Consider the following 17,337-nt stretch of genomic DNA (forward strand, 5'->3'; position numbering starts at 1 on the left):
TCTGTTATGCCACTGGGTGCAGGTCAGGAGGGTGCAGGCTTCATGTGACCACTGTTGCAAAAGGGTAAGACCACCTGCCTGTCTGGGTGGTGGAGTGAGGGCCGGGACGCCCTGGTCTTTCACTGCTCTGCAGCTGCTGGTGAGCACCAGCCCAGCTTGTGGAGCTGGTCTGGGGCTCCCAGATAGATCTCCATTGGGCTTCTCCTCTCCTGGTCCTTTGTCAAAAAAGGACAGGCCTTTGAAATCCTGCTTTTTGGAGATTCTGGGTTTCAGGCACTCACCTGGGAGTAACCGGATATAAAAGAAAACCTAAAAATTCACCAGAATGTGTTTTCCCAAGTCCTGTGCTCCCCAGTCAATCTACCTTTACAGCTTTCAGAGCCCTTTTACTAAATTGTAGGGTATTCAGTTATGTTTAGAGGGGAAGAGAAGGGAAAAGTGAGTCTGTGCCATTTCGTTCCAGGACTAGACCTCTTTACCCTTAAAACTATAGCTACATGATGACATGATGTAGTTATATTTCTTCTAATGCCATTTTTTCAGGATTTTGGGGAGTACCAGGAAAGCTACTATTCTGTACAAACCACTGAAGGAGAGCAGATATCCCAGCTGATTGCGGGCTACATTGACATTATTCTCAAAAAGGTATTTCAGACTGATGCAAATTAGAAAAGTTGCTTTTTTAAAAACACTCACTTAGATGCTGCTGCTACCTGGAAAAAATAAAACAACACAAAACAACCCTAATTTGAAGTACTTGACCCACTAATTTAATCTTAACATTAAGATTGCTTGAGTGTGCAGTCTTTTAACCTCAAGATCCCACAAGAATTTCCATTTTAGCTGAAGTTCATATTTATATTCTTACTGCCGAGTAACGTGAGCAATAGGGCTTCACTTAGCTAATGAATGAGACCAGCTAACCTCTCAGCATCTTCCTCTCTAGGTAGTTCTATTATGCTTTCCAGCCTCTTTAGAAACCTAGGTTGAGGATCTGAAAATGTTCTTCATATTTTTCATGAATTTTTTTTTAAAGTAGGCTCAGTGCCCAGAGTGACACCCACTCTGGGGCCTGAACCCATGACCCCAAGACCAAGAACTGAGCTGAGATCAAGAGGCAGGTGCACAACCGACTGAGCCACCCAAGTGTTCCTTATGAATTTTTACCAAATTACTGAATTTCATGAATTTTTATCAAATTCTCAAATATACTACTATGGTATATATAGTTATATACCATAGTGGTATTCAGGCAGACTGCCAAAGACTTCAAGAAAAAGCCCACTGAAATAACCAAGTTCAACTAGAACATCGGTATTTACGTCTTGATTTTAACTGTGTGAAATTTAGTCAATGCAGTAATAAACACAGAAAGCAGGTATCTCTATATTGCATTAAACAATGTATTTATTTTTTATTGTTACGTTTGTTTTTCTTTAGCCATCACCTACTCCAATATAAAGAATTGGGTGTAAATCTCAACATTTTTGCTTGTGTAGCTCCTTTTAGAAGGTGTCTTAAAAGGTTTTTGCATCAAGACCTGCTGAGTTTCCTTTTTGTTTCATTTTACCTCAGAAACAAAGTAAGGATAGATTTGGATTAGAGGGGGATGAGGAGTCGACTATGCTGGAAGAGTCTGTTTCTCCAAAAAAGTAAGTATTTTTATTTATTTTTTATTTCATGAGTCCTGTTCTGCAGTTGCTCATTTAAATCTCCTAACGTGTCGTTTTCATCAAAGGCTGGAGAGTGGGCTTCTGTTTGATTCTGTGACAGTGAAGGAGTTATTGTTTATAGAATGCTCCCTACATGCCACAGGTGTCATGAGGCAGTAGAGGGAAATGGTTAAAACATGGACTCCAGACTTCCTGGGTTCAAATCTCAAGTCACCCTCTTTTTTTTCTTTTTTGTTTCTTGAGAGTGGAGGACAGGTTGGGGGGTGGGTTGCAGAGGAAGAGGGAGAGAATCTCAAGCAAGCTCCACATGTAGCGCAGAGCGTGATGGTGGGGCTTGATCTCACAACCCTGAGATCATGACCTGAGCTGAAATCAAGAGTCAGACGCTTAACCGACTGAGCCACCCAGGTGCCCCTTGGGTCTCTTTTTCAATGTGTGGCCTTGGGGACATTACACATTTCCTCTGCCCCTTCATCTGAGCTATAAAATGAGAATAATGATAGTACCACCTTATACACTTTATTTTGATGATTGAATTATTAATAAAGCACATGAAACAGTGCCTGGCACATCATAAATCATTACTGTTCTTAACATCATCATCACTTTCAATTCAGAACAGTCTCAACCCCATTTTATATGTAAGGAAACTGAGATTTATTAAAATTAAGTAACATCTAATAGGTGTTACTTTGGGGGAATCTGAGCAGCTGCTCCCCCTTATGTTACGTAGAGCATTGTGATAATACATTTCTTGCATACACTTTACTCCGTATGTCTAGCATGCTGTCTCATTTCACCCCAATAACAACCCCTGACACAAGAGGTAGACCAGATGTTTCTGCCTGTCCATGACTGAGGAAACCAAAGCTCTGAAAATTACTTCAGATGCACCCATGAGGCAGGGCCATGAGTCAGTTCAGATCTTGTGATGTTTCTTACCGCAAACTGCCAGAAAGTTCTAGAAAATTCATATTGAATTTGCTAAGTCATACTGATTGCTTCTCGAACATTGCCATACTCCATCACTTTGTCTCGATTGGCTTCATAATCACCTTGAAGGTGCTTTTCCCTTTGTCCCCTATTTTAATACACAATTTGGAACCAAACCTGACGATGCTATGCATTTCACATACGTGGTACCCTCTTGTAGAGCACCTTAAGTCCTTGGAATTATTAATGACCATTAGCTGGAATTCAGTAAGCTAGTGCTTTCTGGCAGGTTGAGTTGTTCCCCTCAGAGGACTTGTCCTTCTAAGAGCAGCTGAGTAAGTGTCTGAGCCCAGAGCACTAACACTCTTTACTGCCTTTTACCATGGAAGCCCCTTCCCACTGCCTAGGGCATCATGGTGGGGTCTGATCAAGGCAAGCAGGAAGAATGGTCCAGGTTGGTTCCCATCACAAGACCTGCCACTTCTCCCTGCATTAGACATTGGCTAAGATCACAGGATGCCCCTGACTTCCTCCTGGGGCCCCCACATCTACCCTTCCTAGTGCCAACCGTGCCACACAGACATCCCTGTTCTTCCACAGATTCCTGCTCTCTAGTATCCTAGCCTACCTCATGAGCTTTGCCCTGGGCAATAGGGAATGATCTGAAGGTTGGAGAACCCTGGGAAAGAGGCCTGGTCCCTTAATGCAGCTGCTCACCTAATCTGCCCCTACATACATACATACATACATACATACATACATACATACACACACACACACACACACACACACTCTCTCTCTCTCTCTCTCTCTCCCCCCCCCCCCCCCTCTCCCCCTCTCCCCCTCTCCCCCTTTCTCCTCCCCCACCCCCACCCCCACCCCAGACTCTCCCTGGATGGGGTCTGTGCTCTGGGCTGCTGCACAGATAGTCCACCTTCACATGCTCAAAGTCCTTACTACTCATTCTAAAAACATATCGGAAGTAAAAAACTGGTTTTTTTTTTTTTTTGTTGTTGTTGTTGTTGTTTTGTTTGTTTTTTTTTTTTACTAAATGTCCTAGAAATCTTCCTGGACTTTTTTTTTTTTTTAAGATTTTTTATTTATTTAACAGAGAGAGAGATCACAAGCATGCAGAGAAGCTGGCAGAGAGAGGTGGGGGGAAGCAGTATCCCTGCCGAGCAGAGAGCCCAATGGGGGACTTGATCCCAGGTCCCTGAGATCATGACCTGAGCCAAAGGCAGAGGCTTTAACCCACTGAGCCACCCAGGTGCCCTCTTCCTGTACTTTTTAAAAAATCATCCGGAGGAGGTGCCAAAGTCTATCCTATCATCAAGGCTCCAAAAGTGTTTAAGTGCTCTCTGTGGTCAGTGGCCTTGGACCTGGGGGATGAGAGCTAAGCTGTGGGAGATTCTCTTTTAGTTCCTTTCTGTACTTCTCCTTTCAGTCTAAGACTAAATGACCTATGTCCCCGATGCCTAGACTAGAACCTGGCCCACAGAGATATTTGTTGAGTGAATGCTATTTCAGGTGGAATTTACTAATAGATCAATGTTTCCAAAACTTTTACATACACCTGGAACGTCATTGGTACAGAAACATAACAAATGGTGTGGGGGGGGCATTCTTAAGCAAAGCTAATTGGCTAATATCATGAACCAACTGAGAATGCTTATTTGTATCAATAACTGTAAAAAGATTCATCTCAGGATTCTTGAGTACTTCGGTGCTGCCTCACTCACAGTTCCATCTGTATATACGTCTTTTGAGTTGGCCTCCACAGCATAACGCAGCAAACAGCTGTGACGCTCATGGTGTCTTATCATGTCACTGTATGTGAGTGGCCACCTCCCAGTGACCAAACCCCTGTTCCCTGCAGGTCCACCATCTTGCAGCAGCAGTTTAATCGGGCCGGGAAGGTGGAGCACGGCTCCGTGGCGCTCCCTGCCGTGATGCGTTCGGGCTCCAGCGGGCCCGAGACCTTCAACATGGGCAGCATGCCATCACCGCAGCAGCAGGTCGTGGTTGGTCAGATGCACCGAGGGCACATGCCCCCGCTGGTGAGGCGTCCCCCACGCTGGCACTGGGCGTCGGTAGGCTGCCTGTGATGCACAGGGAGAGACACCAGCCTGGGAGAGCTTGCGTGCACTGTCACGTTCTCACCCGTTCCCCCCCGAGCCGTGGCTCTTTGCTGCATGGTCCCAGTTCCTGGCTACTCGGTGATCTCTTTAAATGGGGTGTCTTAGTAACTCCCTGTGTAGAATCATGGGTGTCCTCGGGGGCTGGAGGGCAACTGTGACCTCTCCACGTGACTGGCGATACAGAGTATGGACAGCCCTGCTTCCCTGCCTTAACAGCATCAAGTTGCTATTTAGCCCAGGGTGGCCCTCGGCGGGTCTTAGAAATAGACCGGGTCTCTAGCGATCCACGCTCTCCCCTGGAGGATCGTTGTCTCTTGTCGCTGCCGATCTGCCTGCTCAGGAATCAGGCGCTGCTGGGGAAGAACTTTATAAAAGCTGAAAAGCCTGAAAGCTCAAAAGTGATTTGACTCTGAAGAAACATGTTGACTATAGGTTGGAGTGCAGTCTTTTCTTACTTAGTAAGCACAGTTCTGGGGTGGAACATGTTTCCTATGCATGAGCTCTTTTGTCCTCATTACTCGGAGTGGAGTAGCTCCCTTGCAAGGGCTCTCTCTGAGTCTTCTGGCCAACTGATTAAGCTCTCCACGCTCTCCTGATCACAACCTCTCTATGGCATACACCCACATTGAGCATTCTATTCATACAATCTCTGTCCCAGCCCCCTGCTTGAAATGGGAGGTGCTTGGGGTTGTGGAGACACAGCGTGGACCACTCTGTCTTGAGCCTGGAGTTCAGTTTGGCCGTGTTTTGTATAGAGGGCGGTGTCACTCCCAGGAGAGAGGTTATGAATGCCCTGTGGTCATCTGCCTTTGCAGACCTCAGCCCAGCAGGCCCTCATGGGGACCATCAACACAAGCATGCACGCTGTCCAGCAGGCCCAGGACGACCTCAGCGAGCTGGATTCACTGCCACCCCTCGGCCAGGATATGGTAAATACTGTTCATGCTTTTCATTCGGGTCTCTGCCTGGCACAAAACGTGACTTTGCCTTTTGTCTGCTTTCAGCTGGGAAAATCTTTATCCAGCCAGGTGAAATGGAAACACATGGGTTTGTTTTGTTTTGTTTTCCCCAATATATGGAGTCTTTATAGTGAGGTGGTACCCCCAGGAAGAGAATCATGGGCTGCTACTGGGTATTGGCAATACCTCTCAAGGGCCAAGAACTTCAGTTCTGGAGTCACATGATCTGGGTTCAAGTCCCAGTTCCACTGCTAGCGTCTGTGTGAATCTGGGCAACTTACTCTCTATACGCTTCCATTTTGTCGTGCATGCACGGGGTCCTTAGGAAGACGTGGTAATCCCGTCGTGTGCAGAGTTCTTAGCATGTAGTGAGAGCTCAGTGAGCATTAGCTGTTATCAGTGCTTCTCAAATGTTAGCATGCATCAGTCACCTGGAAGACTCTTTTAAACAGATTGCTGGGTTCCGTCCCCTCTTTCCTGACTCAGTAGGTCTGGGGTAGGCCCTGAGATTTTCTGCCTTTGCAACAAGTCCTCAGGTCCTCCTCTGCTGTCTCAGGACCACACTTTGAGAACCACTGCATTACCGTTCAGCTCCTCAGCAGGGCAGGATAATTAGCTGCCTTTCTGTAGGTGCTGCCACATGAAATTACCTAGCCCCTTCCTACTCTGACTGCAGCCCGCAGGCCAGCAGCATTGCTAACACATAAGATCTCTTGAGAGGTGTGGAATTTTAGGCCTTGCCCCAACCTTCGGAATCAGAATCTGCATTTTCATGGACTTCCGGCTGTTTGCTGTGCACATTAAAGTTGATGAAGCACTGGCTGGCACTGTCCTTCCCAGACCTGCTTTGCATGTTAGAATTACCTGAGGGAGCTTAAAGAACCAAGCCTGAGCCCCAACTCAAACCAGAAAAAAATCCTGCCGTGAAGGTTGGAGCCTGTGCTTGTTTCATTTCTCAAGGTGGTTCTAGTGGACAATCAGGCCTGAAAACCACCCTGTGAGGACTCACGGAGCCATCCCAGGCCAGGGCCGAGACGCAGTCTGTCGCCCCATCTTGCCCCGCCAGGATAACTGTCCTGCAGGACCTCCCTGAATGCTGTGACTTTCGCTTCCTTGCTTGCCTTCCTGCAGGTGCTGCTGTACTCAGTGCTTCGTATCCCAAGTACCTGAAATCATTAACACAGTCTTCGTGGGGGATCTTCAGAGTGAAAATACATGAGGCAGACCACCCCCCCCCCATATCCAGCACCATTGTGAGATGGCTTTAAAATATTTGGACTTGACAGTCCTGCTTCACCAACTTTTAAAGCATTGGTATACCAAAAAATAGGATTAGTGCTAGACACATCCTAAATCTCAATGTATATTTTTGGCATGTTTTGGGAAGCAGATCGGCATCGTCTGTTGCTGCAGGGTCATCGTTATGAATGGAAATGATCACTTAGTGGCTAAGTCCAGAAATGCCAGGAAATAGAGAGTTTGCTATGTATAGGTTCCCATGAACATAAAGTATAAGATCTGGAAAGGTTTGTAAAAACCACTGAATTCCTACAGTAGAAGAAATGTAATTCACAGGACCTAGATGTAATATGCCCGAGGTCATGTCACTTGTCAGTGATAGAGCTAGATCTAGAACAGAGGTCTCGACCCATTTCCCGCCACGCCCACCCCGGCCCAGTCCTTCCAGGAAAGGTGCCATGTCTACATCACATTCGTGTTAACAAAAGACCATCTTTATACCGACAGAGAACACTCGTGAGCTGCAATTCTAATTCTAACCCTGCTCTCTTGGTTTTTACAAGGTAGAAATTAACAACAGTTGTGGTTACTGGTGCACAGTAATATGATGAGACATTAATTCTCATTTTTTATTAAATTTACCTAAATAAAGCCATGTGGAACTTTCCTAAGATCCTAAAAGCACAAGAAAAAAACAGTGGAGGCAACATGGAGGACGTCTGTGCTGTTCACCATCAGTAAATGAACCAGGGGCCTGTTAAAGACCTTGCTTAAGATGACTGGAGGGCCTCGCTGGTGCCCGCCCAAGAACAAGAGTACAGACAAAATGCTGGTCTCATTTTATGGCATGACATCTCTGGTGTCCCAGGCAGTCCCACGCTGTGACTGTGTCGTGCCCTTGTCTGGTTTTGCAGGCGTCTCGGGTGTGGGTTCAGAACAAAGTCGACGAGTCCAAACACGAAATCCACTCTCAGGTGGATGCGATCACAGCTGGAACAGCTTCGGTGGTTAACCTCACTGCTGGTGAGTCTCTGAGGGCTTGGTGCTGTCTTGTGGTTTTGCTTTAGAAACAATCACTATTCTTTGATTGAAACAACAGATTTTCAGAGGATGAGAGGCTCGTCTATTTTTAGGTGCTCTGAGTGCTGCAGGCACTTCTTCACACTGACCCTGGAGAAAGGTGGGGAGCATCTCATTCCTTTCCGTCGATATCATGCATCTTTCAACAAGCCCTTACGTAGTTCTGCTCACCGTCCACCCATCTGCGGGACGGACTGCGAAGTGTGCGGGAGTTGGTTTCTCCCTTCTGGGAGCTTACAGTCTCAAACGGGTTTGGGAGGGATAGATCCAACACACAGGCCCCCGTCCGTCTTGTCCCACAGTAGTCTCATCACACCACTCAAGGTCGGGTGAGAGCCCACAGATGTCTCGGCTTCTCCGTGCAGCATTTCAGTGCCTCAGCTGCTGACGGGCACCCAAGGGAAAGAGCCACGGGATGCCCAGACTTCCTTTGGAACTGTCCAGGGGCTCGTGTTCAGTGTTGCAGTGTAGGAGACCTCCAGGCAAAAGGACTTGGGAGGAGCAGCGCCTCGGAGACAGGGAGCCAGGCATCTCCCTGTGTGCGTGCGGCTCTGTGTCTGGCTCCCTCAGAGTGATGGCTGAAGCCCGCCCCCATCTGGGCTCTCCTCACCCTTCACCACCCTCCTGTGATGGTGGTGGCCCTTCTCTGTTCCAGGTGACCCTGCAGACACCGACTACACAGCAGTGGGATGTGCGATCACCACCATTTCTTCCAACCTGACGGAGATGTCCAAGGGCGTGAAGCTGTTGGCGGCTCTGATGGACGATGAAGTGGGCAGTGGGGAGGACCTGCTCAGAGCTGCGAGGACCCTCGCAGGGGCAGTGTCAGACCTGCTGAAGGCTGTGCAGCCTACTTCTGGAGAGGTGAGCTCTTGGGGCACGTGGTCACTCAGGTTCTGACGAGGCAGGTGCGGCCTTGAGTGCTATAGGGCTCCTGCTCCAAAGCTGTTCTTCCATCCTGGTGGGGCATGTAATGAGACTGTGGGGTTTGGACTTGGTGAACTGGGTACAGAATCTATGGTTCAACTTTGGGGACTGGTTGAGCTGCTAGTGGGAAACCTCCCTGTCCCCTCACCCCAGGGTACTTGGTTAGATTCAACCTCAGAAACATACATAGTCAATACACATTTGAAGGGGATACAGGATGGTGCCCTAATTTCTGTAAAGTGCATATCACCTTCCTACCAGCTGAGCAGGACTCATTGATTGGACATTTCAAATCGAACCGCCTGTGCCTACTTCGTGAGACATCAGGCATTTCCTTGCACAGATTTTTTTTTTTAAAGATTTTATTTATTTGACAGAGAAAAGAGAACACAAGTAGGCAGAGAGACAGGCAGAGGGAGAGGGAAAAGCAGGCTCCCTGTTGAGCACCGAGCCTAATGTGGGGCTCAATCCCAGGACCCTGAGATCATGACCTGAGCCGAAGGCAGAAACTTAATCCACTGAGCCACCCAGGCTTGCAAAGATTTTACCGGGATATTTAGGTCTCCTCTCTGGCCAATAGACTCTCATCTAGGTGCAGGAGGAGGCCACTCCCTCAGGATTCCTCTTGCTACCCTCCTGTCTGATGGAACTGTGGAGGAAATGCATTTTCTTTCTAACCAGTGTGTGTTTTTCTAGCCTCGACAGACAGTTTTGACTGCTGCTGGAAGCATTGGACAAGCCAGTGGGGATCTTCTGAGACAGATCGGAGAGAACGAGACAGATGAGCGATTCCAAGTAAGATATTTGCAGCCCGTAATGTCGGACAGGTGTCTAAGTGATGGTCTAGACCCAAACAGGGAGAATGTGTGAAAAACCAAATCTTTTTTGGGTTGTCAAGAATAAGATTGAGGTGGATTTTCTTGGGGACAAGCCTTGTTAGTTTTTTTTAAATTTTCAATTAAAAAACTCACTTCCTTTCGTATCTTGCATCATTGTTGTAAAGCACTTATTTAGCTGTTCTCACTGGTCATGACGTATGCCTGGATGTTCATTAAACACAAAAGTGGAGAGAATGATGCCATGAACTTCCTTGTGTCTGCCATCCAATCTCTGTAATTATTGACTCATGGCCAGTCTTGTTTCCTCTTCTGGGCACAGTTTTTAGCTGCATTGTTCTGGAGTCTGCATAAAAGAGAGGATACATGTGCTCCCGTACACTGTGTTCACACAGAGCATGGGCTCTCCTTCATGGTCAGAGGTGGGTCTGTTGTCTGTATCATATCCAAAAGCAGCATAGTGGGGACTTTTTTCTTTCAGTCACCCTTCTTGTTGCATACCAAAGACATGTGCCATTCGTCCTCTGCTGCACAGCCGTAGCTTCTGCTTAGGGCCTGCGTGATGGGCTGTCTGCTCCGGGAGGAGCTCAGCTTCTCTGCCTCCATTCCCAGATGCCACAGACAAGGGGAGCTCCAGGCTACACTGAACTTGTCCACTCCCATCCTTGTGGGAAGCTGCCCTTCGTGCCTTTCTCTTCTTCCTAAGACCGAATTTTTTTTTTTTTAAAGATTTTATTTATTTATTTGTCAGAGAGAGAGGCGGGGAGAGAGAGCAAGCACAGGCAGACAGAATGGCAGGCAGAGGCAGAGGGAGAAGCAGGCTCCCTGATGAGCAAGGAGCCCGATGTGGGACTCGATCCCAGGACGCTGGGATCATGACCTGAGCCGAAGGCAGCTGCTTAACCAACTGAGCCACCCAGGCGTCCCCTAAGACCGAATTTTAAATAGTATGTAACTACATTCTCATTCAACTTACCGTTGGAGCTCAGATTCTCTGCAAGATGCTTTTTCCAAATTTTATGTCACGTTTCCTAGTAGCATTCGGAATAAAAAGACCATTCATCTTTACTGTAGAATTCAAGTTTGTTGCTTCGTGAGTGGCAGTGCTGTATGCTGTGTTCTCTGGAACTACCAGACTCCGTCTATGCAAGATGCGTGAGTTATGCTAAGACGTGGCCATACCTGTTGTGATACATGGAACTTGCATCTACAGATGCGTTTGTTTCTTCTCTACTTTCCGCACACCTGTGTGCTGTGGCCAGAAGACTCATTCATGTCCTCTTCATGTTCATGATTGAACATTCATGTCTTGATGGAGGGTGAGCCCCATAAGGGGGGGTAGCAGTATTCCTGGAAACCATTTCTATGCCGGGATGGCCAGTAGTAATTTCACTCAAAGAGAATTGATGCAGACCACGTAAGTATATCCCACGAAATTCCAATGAACTGCGACCCTGTCCTGACTTCCCATGAGCTGGATCCCCAAACTGCCCTTGTATTAGCTATTGCTTTTTGTATTAGAGCAGGAAATTCTTTGTAGGCGGGCACCTGCTTAGAAATTGGGTAAATAAAAAAAAAAAATAAAAAAAAAAATAAAAAAAAAAGAAATTGGGTAAATAAGACATTCAGCTGTTGGGGGCGCCTGGGTGGCTGAGTGGGTTAAAGCCGCTGCCTTCTGCTCGGGTCATGGTCCCAGGACCGGGTCCTGGGATCGAGCCCCACGTCGGGCTCTCTGCTCAGCAGGGAGCCTGCTTCCTGCTCTCTCTCTCTGCCTGCCTCTCTGCCTACTGGTGATCTCTGTCTGTAAAATGAATAAATAAAATCTTAAAAAAAAAAAAAAAAGACATTCAGCTGTTGGTTTACTTGGCTTTACTAACATGAAATGGTCAACTTACTTTCTTCAAAAATGTGATCGCTCTCCCGGAGTGTTTGGAACAGTTGAGAAGAAAGTCACGGTTCTTCCTGTAGACATTGCATGCATCTTGGCTTGCTGAAGGCTTTCTCTTTTCTTTCTCTCTTTGACAGACAGTTATCATCACATATGAATGCAAACTCTGCTTCCTGTGGTTTGTATTCAGACACGCTAGGAAAGCAGGTTCAGGTTCACAGTATGGTCCCAAAGAGGCTTTCGTGCCGGGAAAAGGCCTGACTTGAATGCTTTCTGTTTCTGTAAGATCTCTGGGCAAAGCTCAGTGCAGTAAGGTGATCCCGTACCCTTCTCCAGTTATGAGTAGCCCCTGGCTTACTGACATTGGATTTCTTATGCACTATTTTTCTGATTCTTGAGATCTTATCTCAGAGCTTTTCTTGGGTTCTCAATGTACTGCATGTTCCCAGAGTTAACAAAGATTTATTTTACACGGGCTACATAATCATGGTCTTGTTGAAAGGTTTGACAAAGGCCTTGTCAGCAACTGTGGCTGTTGTATCACATTCTTTTTCTAACTGTATTTTTTTTGGACAAAATTAATAGAAGGAACAGGATTTCTTTAATGAGTCTAACAAAGGCCTTTAGAACAATCGTGAGTCTACATGACCAGATCTTGGTCCCTCGGTGAAAAGACGAATTCATATCAAGTGAAAGAGGACCGTGACCCACTTTGGAAAGATATTTTTTAAAAATTTTGTAAATAATTTGTGATGTTCACATTGAGTGTTTGCTGAGCATCAAGATAGGTGTTCAAGAGCCGTAACTTCACAGGCCATGTTGGGGGCAGTTTCTAAAAGTTACGTGGCAGATAAGTGCCAATCGGATCCTAAAAGCATCTTCAACTTTTGGAACCTCAGGCTTTGCTTTTTTCTTGGACATCTAATAAACATTGGAGACCTAAAAGAAAGACTGGACTACACTGTTTCTTTAAGAGTGCTTGGGTTTTGTCCATTTTAAAATTAGTTTATGTGGTAGGTTTATGGGTTTCTGATCTGCCTAGATAGCATGTATTTTCTGCTCTGTGTAACATTGTGCAGGCTGAACCCTCTCTCTCCAACATATCTCCTCATAAAATATCTCCTTGTAAAGACTCTGTGGGTGCCCTTTGCATTCAGAATCAAAAGTGCTTTTCATTATCTGATGAATTAATAAAGACTTCTGACCACATTTCCTCTGGGAGAAGGCCTTGACATGTTTGTTCAAAATAAAAATGCCTCATAAGTTTGGGATGTGTTCGGGAAGGCATTTCCAAACCAAATAAACAACCTTCGGTATTAAAAGCAAAGAAGCAAATTAAATGTTAACAGTGGTTATTCTTCAGGTCACCCAGGTGGGTGACAAATCTGGTGGGCTGAATCAAAGGATTCTCCATCGTGCAGACAGAACGCCTTTTTGTTGAGTCAAAGTATAAACTGAGGCTCAAAGCTCCTTGCATCTTCAGTGAGGTTGTAGCTTGTAGCTCGTTATTTATGCAAGCTCCTTGCATCTTCAGTGAGGTTGTAGCTTGTAGCTCGTTATTTATGCAGGCTTCCTTTCCACTTCTCGTAATAACTTAATCCCTATCCAGAAGACTACAGAACACTGAGAAGAACTTCCGTTCAGAGCACTCCTTGACTCGAGCCATAGGTATTGTCTGTGCGTGTCCAACATTGCCCTCTGGAGGCAGAGATGTGCCTGAATTGCTGATGGTACCTTGGATCCTTGTGCAAAATGGAAATCCAAGTGATAAATTTTCAAGGGACAGCAGAACGCGATGACTTGGAGGCCACGAATTCTACCCTCCCCACAGTATGTTGTATTTATGGCATCTGGCTATAGTTTAGCTTTTCTTGAGCTACTGCACCGACCACATCTTCAAGAGACTTAATCAAGACTCCCAGTGTTAGAGAGGTACATGAATGTGAATCCGTGCTTAAAACAAAAACCCTCCCCTGGAATAACTCTGTTTTAGATTTAAACCTTATGCTACTGAATACATAAGAGACATGTCATTAGGACACAAGTCTCTTTCTTTAATTATGTTTAAGGGTGAGTTGACATTTCAGAAAAATAAGTGTCTTAGGAAGGACCGGTAAGAAAAAGTTCAAATGGAATTTTAGTAAAATGTTACCACATTTTATTTCTAGGCTATAAAGGGGATTAAAAGAAAAATAAATGACTGGTTTTTTATTCCCCATCTTAGGATGTTTTAATGAGTTTGGCCAAAGCTGTTGCCAATGCTGCTGCCATGTTGGTATTAAAGGCGAAGAATGTTGCCCAAGTAGCTGAAGACACGGTCCTACAGAACAGGGTGATTGCTGCTGCCACCCAGTGTGCCCTCTCTACCTCCCAGCTTGTGGCGTGTGCCAAGGTAAGCCAGCTGGCACCATGGGCCCGTTCCTCCAAGCGTCATGCGCTCTGGTCTGCCTCCAGTCACTGGGGGCAAACAGAGGTGGAATTTGTTACAATTGTCTGAGATTTAGAGCTTGCCTCAGGTGTCGTCAAGATAACACAATAGGATTTTGGCATTAACTGCCCCCTTGTGCTTTTATCATTTGTTCTTTGCCTAAGTCCTCAGGCAGGGGTCCCTGACTGTGTCTAATGGCTGTTTCTGCTCGCAGATCACTGTGTCTCCCCTTTGGACTTCTCAGTGTGTCTTCTTTACACCTGCACACAAAGAGTTGTTGGGTTGCACAGAAATGTAGTAGAGCCTCATGCATGGTCCATAGATAATCTGCCGATTTGGGAGTGCCCCTCCTGTGCTGTACAGTGTCAGAGTGAGGATAATCGGGTTTAAGGTCATGTTTAAGTTCATGTTTGAGTTGACCATTACGATGTGCACACGCTGGGTGTCAAACTCCACCTTGTGGAGCACATCCTCCCCAGTTTGCCAAACAGGGAACTGAGGCACCTAGATGTTCACAAGTAGCTTGAGGCCCCAAAAGTCATCCGTGGCAGAACCGGGGTAATCTCAGGCTGTCGGATTTCATGTACCTTTTCCTCCCCAACACGTGTTCATGCATCCAAAGATGGGAAGTGTCCGTTTTCTCAACCTGATGACGTAACATCTTCTGTAGATCCATGACCAGCTTAGCCTCGCATGTCCTATCCTCCAGTGGGATTTATAGTGTCAGAAGGAGCAGTCCTCATGGTATCACTTGTGCTTTCCTTGGGCACTCTCCAAGTACCCACTGACAGATAACTGACAGAAATCCCCGTTCTTTCTTTCTTTATTTTTTAAAAGATTTTATTTATTTATTTGACAGAGACACAGTGAGAGAGGGAACACCAGCGGGGCAGGGCGGGGGGGGTAGGAGAGGGAGAAGCAGGCTTCCTGCTGAGCAGGGAGCCCAATGCAGGGCTCAATCCCAGGACCCGGGATCATGACCTGAGCCGAAGGCAGACACTTAACAACTGAGCCACCCAGGTGCCACACACCCCCACCCCCCATTTTTTAAAGTACCAAGAGGTACAGAGTTCCAGATGTCTCTAGAAAAGAAATACAATTCCCGGGGCGCCTGGGTGGCTCAGTGGGTTAAAGCCTCTGCCTTCGGCTCAGGTCATGATCCCAGGGTCCTGGGATCGAGCCCCGCATCGGGCTCTCTGCTCGGCAGGGAGCCTGCTTCCTCCTCTCTCTCTCTCTCTCTGCCTGCCTCTCTGCCTACTTGTGATCTGTCTGTTAAATAAATAAATAAAATCTTTAAAAAAAAAAAAAAAAGAAATACAATTCCCTTAGTCTTGTTATTCTAGTTCAGATGACTCAAGTTAGAGGTTCCTTTTTTTTTTTTTTTTTTTTTTAAAAGATTTTATTTATTTATTTGACAGACAGAGATCAGAAATAGGCAGAGAGGCAGGCAGAGAGAGAGGAAGGGAAGCAGGCTCCCTGCTGAGCAGAGAGCCCGATGCGGGACTCGATCCCAGGACCCTGAGATCATGACCTGAGCCGAAGGCAGCGGCTTAACCCACTGAGCCACCCAGGCGCCCCTCAAGTTAGAGGTTCCTAAAAGGAGGAGGCATGACATCAATACCAGAAATTTCTCTCTGTGAAGTAGTCAATAGTATAGTTATGTATGACTGATGAAGATAAAAATTCGTGGGCATCAGAAGTCACCAAAACAGAGTGAAATTGTGAAGTATGAGAAACCATAGTGACGGTTTAGTGTAACCCTCGGCCCTCTAAGGAACGGAGGCACAAAGCAGGAAGGGACTTGGTGGAAAGGACACGGTGGGGACCGGGAGTTGACTCTCAGTGCCCACGACCTACTCCTATGTCCCTTCAGGTGGTGAGCCCCACCATCAGCTCCCCCGTGTGCCAGGAGCAGCTGATTGAAGCAGGGAAGCTCGTGGACCGTTCGGTGGAGAACTGTGTCCGTGCCTGCCAAGCGGCCACCGACGATAGCGAGCTCCTGAAGCAGGTCAGCGCAGCGGCCAGCGTGGTCAGCCAGGCCCTGCACGATCTCCTGCAGCACGTGCGACAGTTCGCCAGCCGCGGCGAGCCCATCGGCCGCTACGACCAGGCCACCGACACCATCATGTGTGTCACCGAGAGCATCTTCAGTTCCATGGGCGACGCTGGTGAGGGGCGACGCCGTGGGTGGATGGGTCTCCTTGGGGTTCCCTTGTGGGGACAATGGCAAGAAAGGTGATGGCTGCCTGGCCATGGTGGGTTGTCCTCAGCCTCTCTCAGAGACTTCCTCACTGAAACTCGGAGAAAGATGGAAGACTCCTAATGGGCCCTTCCATAGCAACAAGAATTCGTTAACCAGCCTTTTTAAATAACTTCTTGGCAAATGCCGTTCATTTGAAGGAACATGCTGAACGTGGCATGGTAAAGAGTCAGCCACAGGAGGAGACAGGAATGAAGCTTGGAAGGAAAACTCTATTCCAGTCACAAGTCCCTGAGAGACGGGCACCATGTGCCATACACAGTCCCAGGGGAAGCATCGGGTTTGGTCTGGTTGCAGAAGACAGGACTGAAGGGAGAGCTTCGGTTGTGGCCTTTATTGGGATTTCTATTCGAAAGGCAAGGCAGGGCAAGGTGAACAGCTTGGGACTGCTTAGTTTGACTGTTTTCACCAGGCTCTACCTAGTTGCCTGGTATCAGGCTCTGGGATGACTGAGGCCTAAGGATATTGCCTCCAGGGCTATACTGGCCCCACAGAGGAGGCGTGGCTCCTGGCTAGTTAATTTGTTTATCAAAGGCTGGCTGGAGTTTTGCTATCTCTAGAAGTTGGCCTAGCCTGCCAAAGGGCAGTCTCTCTCTAGCCAGAAAGGTTTTTGTGTTGTTTTTTTTTTTAAGATGTCAAAGATCATAATATACAGAAAATTTGAAATAGATACAATGCACCCTTTAGTCTATCGGTTGAAAAGTAAATCTTCCCAGACCCAGGCCATTTCTATTCCATCTAAATCTCCAGATTTGGCAACTCACCAGTTTCTCTTTTACATGTCCAGAAATTTTTGACCTTCCAAAGTCTCATATGTTCGTGTGTGTGTGTGTGTGTGTGTGTATAATACCATCTTTCTTTCTGTATAAATGAATTGCATTATTTATACTCTCCTGCAACCTTTTTTTTCTCTTAATATATCTTTAAAGACATTTTTCATGTTCATCTACAGGGCTAATCTTTTTAATGGCAGCAT

At 46.7% G+C, this 17,337-nt stretch overlaps 1 protein-coding gene across 7 annotated transcripts in view; it reads left to right on the plus strand.

Moving 5' to 3' along the window:
• Window positions 1–17,337, plus strand: part of TLN2 (talin 2) — a 431,106-nt gene that overhangs the window by 268,816 nt on the left and 144,953 nt on the right. For all 7 annotated transcript variants that reach the window (XM_047736618.1, XM_047736620.1, XM_047736617.1 and 4 more), the window contains 9 exons: window positions 544–645; window positions 1,576–1,652; window positions 4,483–4,663; window positions 5,560–5,673; window positions 7,857–7,965; window positions 8,678–8,886; window positions 9,646–9,744; window positions 13,898–14,065; window positions 15,975–16,269. In XM_047736618.1, coding sequence (XP_047592574.1) covers window positions 544–645; window positions 1,576–1,652; window positions 4,483–4,663; window positions 5,560–5,673; window positions 7,857–7,965; window positions 8,678–8,886; window positions 9,646–9,744; window positions 13,898–14,065; window positions 15,975–16,269 — 1,354 coding nt within the window. The remainder of the gene's footprint in view (window positions 1–543; window positions 646–1,575; window positions 1,653–4,482; window positions 4,664–5,559; window positions 5,674–7,856; window positions 7,966–8,677; window positions 8,887–9,645; window positions 9,745–13,897; window positions 14,066–15,974; window positions 16,270–17,337) is intronic.

The sequence above is a fragment of the Lutra lutra genome, chromosome 7 (genome assembly GCF_902655055.1).
Source record: "Lutra lutra chromosome 7, mLutLut1.2, whole genome shotgun sequence".
In the NCBI taxonomy this organism is placed as follows: domain Eukaryota; kingdom Metazoa; phylum Chordata; class Mammalia; order Carnivora; family Mustelidae; genus Lutra; species Lutra lutra.